The sequence below is a fragment of the Euprymna scolopes genome, unplaced genomic scaffold (genome assembly GCF_053919585.1).
Source record: "Euprymna scolopes isolate OS-2025 unplaced genomic scaffold, ASM5391958v1 sca593, whole genome shotgun sequence".
Lineage (NCBI taxonomy): Eukaryota > Metazoa > Mollusca > Cephalopoda > Sepiida > Sepiolidae > Euprymna > Euprymna scolopes.
Window position 1 is genome coordinate 21,611 of NW_027633650.1, and position 14,142 is coordinate 35,752.

General features: G+C 37.6%; 6 protein-coding genes across 6 annotated transcripts; 1 reads left to right on the top strand and 5 right to left on the bottom strand.

The window, feature by feature from the left end:
• Window positions 1-55: 55 nt before the first annotated feature.
• On the bottom strand, window positions 56-1,366 carry LOC145275102 (diaminopimelate decarboxylase-like). The gene has a single exon (XM_080127604.1). The coding sequence runs from the start codon at window positions 1,364-1,366 to the stop codon at window positions 56-58; it is 1,311 nt and encodes a 436-aa protein (XP_079983730.1).
• Window positions 1,367-1,984: 618 nt separating this feature from the next.
• On the bottom strand, window positions 1,985-3,001 carry LOC145275103 (peptide chain release factor 1-like). The gene has a single exon (XM_080127605.1). It carries the CDS (start codon window positions 2,999-3,001, stop codon window positions 1,985-1,987), a length of 1,017 nt encoding a protein of 338 aa, XP_079983731.1.
• A 154-nt stretch (window positions 3,002-3,155) lies between these two features.
• LOC145275105 (bifunctional protein FolD-like) lies at window positions 3,156-4,063 on the bottom strand. Its single transcript, XM_080127606.1, is given in 2 exon segments — window positions 3,156-3,338; window positions 3,341-4,063. Coding segments are annotated over 2 exon segments (906 nt in total).
• A 289-nt stretch (window positions 4,064-4,352) lies between these two features.
• On the top strand, window positions 4,353-5,288 carry LOC145275106 (farnesyl diphosphate synthase-like). The gene has a single exon (XM_080127607.1). It carries the CDS (start codon window positions 4,353-4,355, stop codon window positions 5,286-5,288), a length of 936 nt encoding a protein of 311 aa, XP_079983733.1.
• An 890-nt stretch (window positions 5,289-6,178) lies between these two features.
• LOC145275107 (replication-associated recombination protein A-like) lies at window positions 6,179-7,537 on the bottom strand. The gene has a single exon (XM_080127608.1). It carries the CDS (start codon window positions 7,535-7,537, stop codon window positions 6,179-6,181), a length of 1,359 nt encoding a protein of 452 aa, XP_079983734.1.
• Window positions 7,538-13,755: 6,218 nt separating this feature from the next.
• On the bottom strand, window positions 13,756-14,097 carry LOC145275108 (uncharacterized protein YqeY-like; the record flags this gene model as incomplete). The annotated part of the gene is made up of 1 exon (XM_080127609.1): window positions 13,756-14,097. A coding segment is annotated over one exon (342 nt), but the record flags the coding sequence as incomplete, so codon positions are not given.
• Between the last annotated feature and the right edge of the window lie 45 nt (window positions 14,098-14,142).

A 14,142-nucleotide genomic window follows, 5' to 3' on the forward strand; every position in this document is an offset into this window, starting at 1 on the left:
AATTTTACTGCAAAATCACCACACTATATTAACACGATATTTTGCTACTAGAATCTCAAGTAATTCTTTCATTTGCAATCATGTTTTCAAATGTTTCACGTTTCCTAATCAGTGTATTTTTCTCTCCACTTATTAGTACTTCTGCTGCCCGTAAGCGACTATTGTAATTTGAACTCATACAAAAACTATAAGCTCCAGCTGAAAGCATAGCAAGATAATCACCCTCACGAATTTTAAGCTCCTTATCTCGTGCAAGAAAATCACTGGTTTCACATACCGGACCAACAACAGTAAATTTTTTACTTGCTACAGAATCATTTACATGTTGCTGCAATTCAACAACTTGATGATCTGCCTGATACAATGCTGGACGAATCAAGTCGTTCATAGCCGCATCTACAATAGCAAAATCTAACTCACCTTGTTTTTTAAGATACTGCACTTGTGTCAATAATACCCCACCATTACCAACAATGGATCTCCCTGGTTCTATATGAATAGCAATATCTTTAGGCACAATTCTAGTAAGATTAGAAAAATAATTCTGCCAATCTAATTGAGCAATTTTCTCACTTTCATCTTGCTGGTAACTAATTCCAATTCCACCACCAAAGTCAACATGTTCTATTTCAATACCAATTTCTTGTAAAGACTGTGCAAACTCAACAACCCTTTCAGCTGCTTGTAATAATGGTGATAAATCCAATAGCTGTGAACCAATATGGCAACTGATGCCTTTAATCTCTAAATTAGGCTGCCCATGTGCCCATTGATAAAGCTCATAGGCTTCTTTGGTTAATATGCCAAATTTGTTTTCCTGCAAACCCGTTGAAATATAGGGGTGCGTTTTTGGATCAATGTTAGGATTAATTCGTAAGCTAATTGGGGCAATCTTATTGATAGACTGTGCAAGTTCACTAATTCTATATAATTCTGAAGCAGACTCAACATTAATACATCCAATATCATTTTGTATCGCAAAAAGCAATTCATCCTGTGTTTTACCAACACCAGCAAATACACAATTTTTTGCTGCCACACCTACATACATCACACGCTGTAATTCACCTTTTGAAACCACATCAAATTTTGCACCCAAACTATGCAATAAACTCAATATATGAATATTTGAGTTGACTTTGACTGAATAATAAATGCCATGTTTATGATTGGCGAGTCCCTGATTATAAATTGACAAACTATCAGCAATATGCTGTGTTGAATAGACAAATAATGGCGTACCATACTGCTGCGCAAGTTGTTTTAATTGTGTTTGCTCAAAATATAAAACAGCACAATTATCCTGCTGATATTGATAGGATAATTGTGGCGTGATATTGGCTAAATTTGGTAACATAAACCTCATTCTAAGATGAATTAAACTCTGATGATGCTTTCGTAGGATCTATTTTTAAAGGAGTTTTCAGCCCACAAGAAACAAGCAGAAAAAATACGCATACACATGCAATAAATTTTCCTATATTCACCATCATATCAAAGTGTTTTCAATAACATACTCACTCGCTTATTATCAGAACTCTCTCTCTGACCAACCTCAGCAAATCCAAATTGATGATGAAAGCTCAATGATGGTTGATTCATTGGCTCAATATTTACCTCGCAGCATAAATAGGCTATACCCCTCTCTTTAAGGCTACTATTTAATAAGTCTTGGTAAAAACTTCTACCAATACCTTGATTAAGATAATCTTCTCGAACAAAAATACGATCAACATAATAAAAATTTGTATAACGAGCATTAAACCATTGATAATTTAAACTTTTATACATCTGTTGAGCAGGCAAAACTAATAATGTACCAACTACAGATTTCTGTTCATCTACGGCAACCTTAAAGTAGCAAGCCATTTCTGATAACTCTTGCAATTCTTGTTGACCGATTTCATTAACCATTGGAGTTGAAGCATTATTAAGCTTTAACACTTCATCATAATCTTCTATTAAACAATCTTTAATGGATAGATTACTCATCTTGTAACTGTGCCATTAACTCTGCCTGATGCTCATGGCGTAATGGATTGACTACGATGGAAAGCTCTCCACCTAAAATTTGATCCAGTTTATATTCAGTCAAATTAATACGATGATCGGTTACTCTTCCTTGTGGAAAGTTATAGGTACGAATCCTTTCTGATCTATCACCACTACCAACCAAACTTTTCCGCTGTGCTGATTGTTCTGCATTATGTTTTCGTATTCTTTCATCCAATAAACGAGAATGCAACATCGCTAATGCCTTAGCTTTATTTTGATGTTGTGAACGTCCCTCCTGACACTCAACCACAACACCCGTTGGCAAATGCGTAATACGAATGGCAGAATCCGTTTTATTCACATGCTGACCACCAGCTCCAGAAGAACGAAAGGTATCAATTCGTAATTCCTGTGGGTTAATATCAACCTCTTCATCTGCATTAACCTCCGGCATTACTGCGACCGTACACGCCGAAGTATGCACACGACCTTGAGATTCTGTTTCTGGAACACGCTGCACCCGATGTGCCCCCGATTCAAATTTCAAATACGAATAAGCCCCCTTACCAACTATACGCAAAATAATCTCCTTAAACCCTCCTACTTCGCCTTCACTCATATGTAATGTCTCAATTTTCCAACGCATAGATTCTGCATAACGCTGATACATCATATATAACGTTCCTGAAAACAAAGCCGCTTCATTACCACCTGTCCCAGCACGAATTTCTAGGAAAATATTACTTTCATCATGAGGATCTCGAGGAATAAGTAACTGCTTTAACTCATTTTCAATTTTCTCAAATTGATTTTTAATATTTATTTCTTCCTCTATTGCCATTTGACGCATTTCTGCATCATCACCTTTTTGCAATTCAACAATTTCAACTAGCTCATTTTCTAGTTCCTCATATCTATCTGCCAACTCAGCAAGCGGTCGCAAATCCGCATGCTCCTTTGAATACTCTCTCAGCTTATCAACATTATTGATTACGCTTTCATCCATCAATAATGCAGTGAGTTGCCTAAAGCGCTCACTTAAGCTACTTAATTTTTTTCTAAGACTTGGAGACACAATAATACACAGAAAAACTTATCAAATAGAAAACCACTTCACCAGTAAAAACTTAAGATCTTTGACTACAGGAATAATTGAGCTTTTATGCTCTAAGATTATCTGCCATATCAAACTCAACACCATTAATCAAGCAAGCACAATATAAGCAGTTATACATCAAACAAGCAATCGTCATCGGACCCACACCTCCAGGAACTGGGGTAATAGCAGAAGTTTTATTACACACCTCATTAAATGCCACATCCCCCACTAGTTTCCTTTTCCTGATTGCGAGTTATCCGTATTCTCAACAGCATTAATACCAACATCAATGACAATAGCCCCATCCTTAACAAACTCAGCATTAACAAACTCTGGCTTACCAATTGCTGCCACAATAATATCTGCCTGACGACAAACTGCTGGCAAATCCTTAGTTCTTGAATGGGCATATGTTACCGTACAATTATTTTTTAACAATAGCTGTCCTACTGGCTTACCAACGATATTTGAACGCCCAATAACCACAGCATGTTTTCCAGACAAATCACCTATGTATCGTTTTAATAAAATAATGCACCCTAGAGGGGTACAAGGTATCGTTGCTTCCAAGCCTTTCGATAATGCTCCGGCATTAAGGGTATGAAAACCATCCACATCTTTTTTATAATCAATTGCATTAAGTACTTTCTCAGTATTAATATGGCTAGGTAATGGGAGTTGCACCAAAATTCCATGTATGGCACCGTCCTTATTAAGATTATCTATTTCTTGCAACAACTCCTCCTCTGACACATCAGCAGACATTTCTCTGTGCACAGAATGAATGCCAAGACGTTTGCTCATCTCTACCTTACTACGTACATAAGTTTCACTAGCTTTATCATTTCCCACCAAAACCACAGACAAACCCGGAGTAATATTTTGCTGTTTAAGGCGATCCACCTTATTTTCAATTTCAATTAGTAGTTCTTCTGCTGTTTTTTTTCCATCAATTAATGTATGTGTCATGCTCGTAATTAAAAAGTAGTCAAGTAAAATAGTCGATACTATTAAGTATCATCGCATTAAAAAATTTAGCATACAGCATTACACAAAACGAGAACAAACATAGAAAGAAAAATGTAACTACAGTCTCATCCTAAATGAATTTTCCAACCATGAATACAATCGTTTTTTTGAAGTTTGATAAACTTGAATTTTTTAATGAAAGGTCTTCAATATAAGAGTGTATCTCTCAAACTATTTATAATTATAATTCAACGCCTCTTTAAAATTTTCATTATCCTCATTACAAATCATGTCTATCACTGACTCTAGCCTGCCTTTTGCAGATTGGCAAAAACAATGCCAACAACGTGTATTCACTAACCTAGATAAGGCTCTACCAAAGCATCAAAACCAATCACAATTATTTAATGCTATGCGTTACTCAGCACTTTCTCCGGGTAAAAGACTACGTCCTTGCTTAATTTATGCCACTGCAGATTTATTGAAAATTTCACCTCATATTGCTGATAAATTAGCTATCGTAATAGAAATTGTACATGTGTATTCACTTATCCATGATGACTTACCTGCTATGGATGATGATGACTTAAGGCGTGGCAAACCTTCCTGCCATAAAAAATATGATGAAGCTACCGCCATTCTTGCAGGAGATGCCCTACAAGTATTAGCTTTTGAATGGCTATGCAATCTTGAATTAAAATCAGACATTATTGTAAAACTCTGCTCAGAATTATCTCAAGCAATCGGTGCAATGGGAATGGCACAAGGGCAAGCATTAGATATGTGCTGGACAAATGCTCCATCTATGCAACCCAGCCTTGATGATGTACGAGAAATACATCGCTTAAAAACAGGAAAATTATTTAGTAGCTGTATTGAGATGGTACTGATTGTTTCGGAAAATAAAAAATTAGTGGTCGCACTACGTAAATTTGCTCATCATATTGGTATTGCCTTTCAAATTCAAGACGACATACTTGATATCATTGGCAATCAAGAGTTAATTGGAAAAAAAGTAGGAAGTGATGAAAAAGCAAATAAACTCACATATCCTAGTTTAATTGGGATTGAACAATCTTATACACAACGTGATTATCATTATCAACAAGCAATTAAATGTCTAACATTACTTAATTTACCAACACAAGAAAATACCTATCAGCCCCTCTCTTGTTATACAAGATTAATGGACGTAGCAAAAAACATGATTTACCCTGCACAATAATCTGTTAAATTTTATGTTCACAGAATTATATTTTATTGCTTATCAAATCTACTACCAACAACCTATTTTTTGGTACATCAACATTGCTATACTTGGAGCAATTTTTGGGAGTTTTATCACTATGATGTGTCATCGCCTACCCATCATGTTAGAGTGGATAGAGCAGCCTACCGATAAGCAAACTCCCACACTTAACCTATATACCCCACGATCATTATGTCCACACTGTAAAAACACCCTATCATGGTGGCAAAACATTCCCTTATTTAGTTACCTAATACTTAACGGCAAATGTCACTTTTGTAAGCATAAAATACCCATGACTTATTTCCTCATTGAGCTTTCTTGTGTATGCTTGAGTGTCATGACTGCCATAATTATTAATCATCCCATCTATGGTTTATGGTGGTGTGTATTTGTATGGATAGCCCTATCATTGATAGTGCTAGATTATCGCTACCTATTACTGCCAGATAGCTTAAACTACTCACTTCTATGGACTGGATTACTCTTCTCTGTTGTACTAGGAAAAACTGAAATAGCCATTATCAGTGCATGCATCGGCTACACCAGTTTTTTCATCATTAATGCCCTTTACAAATGGCTTCGTAAACGTGATGGAATCGGGCAAGGAGATTTTAAATTACTTGCAGGAATTGCTGTATGGATAGGCTGGTATGAATTACCCTCAGCAATACTTATTAGTTCAAGTTTAGGGCTATCCTATGCGCTCATTTTATTTATTAAACACAAAACTATTGATCTAAAGCTTGCCATACCTTATGCACCATTTTTACTTGCTGGTGCATGGCTGTGGGAAATGTATCTTAACATTTCTCACTCCATCCCCTATCTTCCATAGAAAATAAAATTAATGCTATTTTTACCTTTTACCAGCGCTTTCGTTCACTCTGCTCATCTAGGGCTTTTAAACGAGCCAATTTCTCTTTAATTTTTAATTCTAAACCTCGATCATGCGGTTGGTAAAAAACCTTATCTTTTAATGGTTCAGGAAAATAACTTTCGCCACTAGCATAAGCATCAGGTTCATTATGTGCATAGCGATAATCCTCACCAAAATGTAAATTTTTCATCAGCTGAGTTGGTGCATTTCTCAAATGCAGAGGGACCTCATAATCTTCATTTTCCTGCACGCATCTTTTTGCCTCTTTAAAGGCCACATCAATGGCATTGCTTTTCGGGGCACAAGCCAAATAAACACACGCATGTGCAATGGCTCGTTCCCCCTCAGCTGCACCAAGGCGTTCATAGGTTTGCCATGCTGATAATGCTAAAGGCAACGCTCTGGGATCGGCATTACCAACATCTTCTGAGGCAATCGCCAATAACCGCCTAGCAATATAAAGTGGATCACAACCACCTGCCAACATTCTACAATACCAATACAAAGCCCCATCAGGTGAAGAACCACGCACCGATTTATGCAATGCGGATATTTGGTCATACCACACATCCCCACCCTTATCAAATTGGGCAACTTTATCGCCTAGAGCTTGTTGCACATGTGTAACATCAATGATCACTTTCTCTGCATTAGCAATATCTCTCATTTGAAAGCTGATTTCCAAAACATTGAGCAAACGTCGTGCATCATGATGACAACCAGCTATTAATAACTTTCTTGCTGCCTCTGTAAGAGTGATAAGCAATTTATTTTCCTGCTCTAAATATTTCTTTCCCTGCTCAAGAGCCTGCTGTAGAGCATCATCATCTAAGGGTTTAAGTGTATAGGTTTGACAACGAGACAACAACGCACGATTGATTTCAAAAGAAGGATTTTCTGTGGTTGCACCAATAAAAATAACTGTGCCATCCTCAATATGAGGAAGAAAAGCATCTTGTTGTGATTTATTAAAACGATGCACTTCATCAACAAATAAAATGCTTTGCTTAGACTGATTTTTCTTAGCTTTATCAATAGCCTCACGAACCCTTTGCACATTATCTAGCACGGCAGAAAGCTGTAAAAACAACGTCTCTTTATGTTGTGCAAGTAATTTAGCAATGGTTGTTTTTCCGCAACCTGGAGGACCCCATAAAATCATGGAATGCGGAACTCTACCAACGATAGCTTGATACAAAGGTTTATCCTTTTCTAGCAAATGCTCCTGACCAAAAACTGATTCAATCCCTTTAGGACGCATTCGCTCAGCAAGACTTGGCATTCCTTGTGAACCTTGTGAAGAATCATCTAAAAAATCATCAAATAAAGATTTACCTTGGGACATTAATATAGCTACCTTAGAGTAAACTTAGTACAGCAAATCCGCACCCTCTGGCATATCAAAATCAAATACTGCATCATCGATAGGAGCGTTAACACTATTTTCAGAATAATAAAATTCAATACGAGTTATTGAGTCATTCAATCGATTTGAAACAATCAATTGTTTGAGCAACGAATCACTAACATAAACCTCAATATAATCATAATAGCTATCCTTTTCAACTGGAGAAAGACTATACCATACCCCATCCTTCCCCTCTCTTTCTTGATCAATAACAAAATTATCTTTAAATTGCTTCGGGTCGCTAATCAATACAGCCGGTGTTTTAAGCAATGTCTCCTTTTGCTTATAAACACTAACTTGATTCAAATCTTTTTCATAAATCCAAATACTTTCACCATCAGCAACCACATCTTGTTGCCTATCATCTTGATTTGACCACACAAATTTTCCAGGCACCTTAACTTTAAGTGAGCCATAACTCACCTCATTTCTATGCCCTTTTCCTCCTTCTTTCTGTACAAAACGCACACTCAATGTTTGTAAATCACTTAAAACATTTTCTAAACTCTTAGCACTAATCAAGCTCGGAAAAGATAAAAACACCACCAATAAATATTTGACTATTCTACACCTAAACATTTAACCTAATCCTCATCCCTTTTGCCTGCTAAAATTTCACGATTACCTCGCATATCTGGTTCAGAAAGTAATCCCTGTTGTTCCATATCCTCAATCAAACGTGCTGCACGATTGTAACCAATACGTAACTCTCTTTGCACACGAGAAATACTGGCTTTTTTTGTACGAAGCACAACCTCCCAAGCGGCAGTAAAAAGCTCATCCTCACCCTCTGCTTTATCACCGATACCTAACTCCGAGTTAGTTTGTTCAGTTTTCTCCTGTAAATTCTCAATATAAACAGGAGGATGGTGATTATTTTTTAACCAATCAACCGTTTTATGAACTTCCTCATCTGAAACAAAGGCTCCATGTCACGTAAAGGTGATCCCTGACCTGGAGAAGAATACAACATGTCTCCTAATCCCAATAATTGCTCTGCACCGCCTTGATCCAAAATTGTACGTGAATCAATTTTAGTTGAAACCTGAAATGACAATCGTGTAGGAATATTAGCTTTAATTAACCCAGTAATCACATTCACTGATGGTCGCTGAGTAGCCAAAATCAAATGGATTCCTGCCGCACGTGCTTTCTGAGCAATCCGTGCAATCAATTCCTCAATCTGCTTACCCACTACCATAATCAAATCTGCGAACTCATCAATAATCAACACAACATAGGGCATTTTTTCTAATACTGGTGCTTCTTCTGCCTCTTCAAGGGTATACAATGCTTTAGGTTTATACATGGGATCTTTGATAGGCACACCATCTTTTTCCGCTTGCTTAATTTTCTCATTAAAACCAATAATATTTCTCACTCCCATTAAAGACATTAATTTATAGCGTCTTTCCATTTCTGCCACTGCCCATTTTAATGCTGCTGCTGCCTCACTCATATCCGTCACTACTGGGGTAATAAGATGAGGAATACCCTCATAAATAGACAGCTCCAACATTTTTGGATCAATTAAAATTAATTTCACATCACTCGGCAAACTCTTATACAACAAACTCAAAATCATGGAATTAATTCCTACTGATTTTCCTGAACCAGTTGTTCCTGCTACCAATAGATGCGGTGTTTTTGCTAAATCCACCACCACTGGTGAACCGCCAATATCCTTACCCAGTGCCATGGTTAAAGGTTTATCTTGCTTTTGGAATTTCTCTGATGAAAGCATTTCATAAAAATTCACAGGTTCCCGTTGATTATTAGGAATTTCAATACCAATATAAGATTTTCCAGGAATCACTTCAACCACACGTACACTCGACACCACTAAAGACCTTGCTAAATCTTTGGCAAGTTGCACAATCTGTCCAACCTTAACACCCGGTGCTGGGTCAATCTCAAACAAGGTAACAACTGGACCCGGTTGAATAGCTTTTACCACCACATCAATATTAAAATTTTTGAGATTTTTTTCTAATGCCTCACCCATCTCATTTAATTGCTGATCGGTATAAGAATTCACCTTTACAATATCAGAATTTAATAATTTTAAAGGCGGAAGAGAGGTTGTCTTTAGCTGTGCAGAAGCGGGGACTTGTTTCTTAGCCTTATCCACCTTAGCAACACTTACCTTCTCAATAAGATTTTCTTTTTTATTTTTATCTTTATCCTCAACTTGATCCTCAATCAAAACTTGATTAGTATCTAACTGCCTATCACTACCTATATTTTCACTACCCTCCAAATCAATCTCATCCACTAATAACACCGGATCATCTTCAACATCTAATTCATTTGGAAAAACATTTATCTCATCATTTTCTTCAATGGTTGTATCAATATCTATAGCTTCTACATCTCCTTCTATCTTATTATGAATAAAATCATCCAAAATAAGCTCCTTAGGAGCTTCTTTTATTTGCTCATGTTTTTGTATACGAAATGAACGAAAGAAAGATATAAATCTCCCCATCAGTGAAAACTTCTCTTGTTTGATATCAAACTCTTCACTTTGCTTTTCAGCTGATATATTATCAGCAGGCTTATTAATGAGATAAGATTTTTTTACTTCTGGATACTCAGTTAATACAGCGTGTTCAGATGGTTCAATCACTTCACCTTTTGCATCCATTTCCCATGACATAACTCTCATACCTGTTGCAATAAACAACATTCGCCAACGCACTGAAATAAATAAGCTTAGTGAAAAAACAAGTAAACAAACAGTGATTAAAAATGCTCCCCAAAACCCTAATCCAGAAAGCAAAAACTCCGCTGTCCATCCTCCCCAAAAACCACCGTTGCTATTTTCTATATTCGTTAATGTGGTTAATGTTGAAGAACCAAGAACAAACATCACAAAACCACTAAAAACCATCCCAGATGAATGATCACTGTTATGATATTTTGCTGATATGATATAACGCTCCAATAACCAATACAATCCACAAAATGGCAAAATTGAAGCAATATGACCAATAAATAAATGAAGATAGTAACGAATATTTTCACCAACAAAACCCACATCCATGTGGGTTAAGAAAATCATAAAAAAATAGATACTCAATACAGACACAAAAAAAAGAGTCAGTGCCTTCTGCACTCGATCACTCATAAAAGGAGATGAAATCGTTTCTTTTGGGACTTCTTGAACTTCAGAAGTCGGATCAATCTCTGACATAACTAAGTAACTTTATATATATGAAAATTTTGCAAAAAATCTTATTTGTATGGTTAAAGAAATTTTTCTAGCAACCATTACAACTTCTAAATTTTAGATTATAGCAATTAATTATGCAGTGCTTTTTTTAGGAATTTCCCCGTAAAGGAATCATTAACTTTTGCCACCTGCTCGGGTGTGCCTTTTGCTACAATCAAACCACCTCCATCACCACCTTCTGGACCCAAATCAATAATCCAATCGGCAATTTTAATCACATCTAAATTATGCTCAATAATGACTAACGTATTACCTTGATCTCTTAGTTTTGTCATGACCTGCACCAATAAATCAATATCATAAAAATGCAATCCTGTTGTTGGCTCATCTAAAATATATAAGGTTTCCCCATGGCTACGCCGTGCCAATTCTTAGAGAGTTTTACACGCTGTGCCTCACCACCGGATAACGTAGTAGCACTCTGTCCGAGTTTAATGTAAGATAGCCCTACCTCACATAGCATGTCTAACTTCCTCGCAATCATAGGAATTGAGGAAAAAAATTCACTGGCAACTTCCACCGTCATATCCAGCACATCAGCAATACTCTTACCCTTATATTGAATGGTAAGCGTTTCATCATTATATGCGTTTGCCACCACATTGATCACACATCACAAATACATCAGGTAAAAAATGCATCTCCACACGAATCAATCCATCGCCCTGACAATGCTCACATCTTCCACCTCTCACATTAAAGCTAAAGCGTCCTGCCTTATATCCTCTTGCCCGTGCATCTGCGTACTAGCAAATAAGTCTCGAATGGCAGTAAACAACCCAACATAGGTAGCTGTATTACTGCGAGGTGTTCGACCAATTGGACTTTGATCAATATTCACGACTTTCTCAAAATACTCCAACCCCTCTATCTTGCCCTGTATATTTCCCGTAAGGGTTGCACGATTGAGACGATGGGCTGCCACGGGATAGAGTGTACGATTAATCAACGTTGACTTCCCAGAACCTGAAACACCCGTTACACAAGTCATTAACCCAACGGGTATATCCACACTCACTTTTTGTAAATTATTATTATCAGCATCAATAATTCGAATACATTTTTATTATCTGGCTGATGGCGTTTTTTCGGCACGGAAATTTTACGTTGACCACTCATATACTGCCCAGTAATTGAACGCTCATTTTGACAAATATCACTCAATGACCCTTGTGCAACTAACTCACCTCCATGCACCCCTGCCATCGGTCCAATATCAATCACACAATCAGCATTACGAACGGTATCCTCATCATGCTCAACCACGATAACCGTATTACCAATATCACGCAAGTGATACAACGTTTGCAACAAGCGTTCATTATCACGTTGATGCAAACCAATAGAAGGCTCATCCAATACATACATCACGCCAACTAGCCCTGCCCCTATCTGACTGGCCAAACGAATACGTTGTGCCTCACCTCCAGAAAGTGTGTTGGCAGAACGTGCTAAACTTAAGTAGCCCAAACCCACATTCACCAAAAAACTTAAGCGGCTGATGATTTCTTTAACAATCTTATCAGCAATCATTTTTTTTGCACCCTGTAAGGTCAACTTTTGAAAAAATTGATGCAAATCCACAATAGATTGCTGAGTTAATGATGGCAAGCTATGTCCTTCTACCAATACATTCCTTGCTGCCACATTTAACCTTCCCCCCTCACACTCCATACAAATATTACTCACGCGAAATACCGCTATATTCTCTTTAATCTGTTTCACTTCTGTATCATGATAGCGACGTTCCAAATTAGGAATCACTCCCTCAAAAACTCGCTCATTGGAGTACATGCCACCGGGAATATTTATCTTTTGTCTTCCACTGCCATACAAAATAATATCCTGATGCTTCTTTGATAGCTCATTAAATGGTGTATGCACACTAAAATCATAAAAATCTGCCACCGCTTTTAATATAGAGAAATAATATGTTGATTTTTCATCCCAACCACTCAAACACCCCTCTGCTAAGCTCAAAGACTTATCCGTGATCACCAACTCAGGATCAATATACTCAATCACCCCAATGCCATCACATTTTTTACACGCTCCTAATGGACTATTAAATGAAAACAATCGTGGCTCTAGTTCTGATAAAGCAAACCCACAATGCGGGCAAGAATGTGTATTAGAAAACAATAAATCAACCTCCTGAGCATTGCTATCAATATCAATCACTCTCACTAACCCTTTTGATAATCTCAATGCTGTTTCTAATGACTCACTCAAACGAGCCGTATTAGCATTATCACTTCTAAAGCGATCCACCACCACCTCAATCGTATGCTTCTTATTTGCCTCCAAAGGTGGACTCTCTTCTAGGGTATAAATCTCTCCATCAATTCGTGCACGCATAAAACCCTTGCCCTTGCAAGCCATCCAATAATTGCACATACTCACCTTTTCGCTGTTGCACCACAGGGGAAAGAATGGCTAAACGCACTCCCTCCTTAATCTCACTAATTTTCTCCACCATCTCTTTAACAGACTGTGCATGCAATGGTTGATGATGCGTTGGGCAATACGGCACACCCACACGAGCAAAAAGCAAACGTAAATAATCATAAATTTCAGTTACCGTGCCAACGGTGGAACGTGGATTATGTGAAGCGGACTTTTGATCAATGGAAATTGCTGGAGACAAACCCTCTATTGAATCAATATCGGGTTTATCCATCACCGAGAGAAATTGACGAGCATACGATGAAAGCGATTCCACATAACGTCTTTGCCCTTCGGCATAAATGGTATCAAACGCTAAAGAAGATTTTCCTGATCCGGATAAACCGGTAATCACCACAAGTTCATTATGTGGGATATCTACATCAATATTTTTAAGATTGTGGGTGCGAACCCCACGAACGGATATATGAGTCGTGCAGATTGTATCCTTTTCACCTAAATAATGCCAGCACAACTAAGCACCAATACTCTGCTTAATAATCTGGCTAACCATTGCCATATCTGCCTTTCCTTGTAACTTAGCCTTAGCCTCAGCCATGACCTTACCCATATCCGACATGCCAGCAGGCTGTATCTGTGCGATTACTCTATCCACTATCTTCTGCACTTGATCAGCAGATAACTTCTCAGGCAAATAACTCTCAATAATGGCTAACTCACCCTGCTCCACGCTAACCAAATCCTCACGATTTGCCTGTTGATATTGCTTAATGGACTCCAATCGTTGCTTACGCGCTTTCTCCAAAAGCTCAATGACTTTCGCATCATCCACCTCCACACGCTCATCCACCTCATACTGCTTAATCAAAGCATTGATGGCGCGTATCGTTGCCAATAAATT

Excerpts from the sequence above, each read along its gene's own strand:
- LOC145275107 (XM_080127608.1), bottom strand. The coding sequence starts at position 7,537 with ATGTCCCAAGGTAAATCTTTATTTGATGATTTTTTAGATGATTCTTCA.
- LOC145275103 (XM_080127605.1), bottom strand. The coding sequence starts at position 3,001 with ATGGATGAAAGCGTAATCAATAATGTTGATAAGCTGAGAGAGTATTCA.
- LOC145275106 (XM_080127607.1), top strand. The coding sequence starts at position 4,353 with ATGTCTATCACTGACTCTAGCCTGCCTTTTGCAGATTGGCAAAAACAA.
- LOC145275102 (XM_080127604.1), bottom strand. The coding sequence starts at position 1,366 with ATGAGGTTTATGTTACCAAATTTAGCCAATATCACGCCACAATTATCC.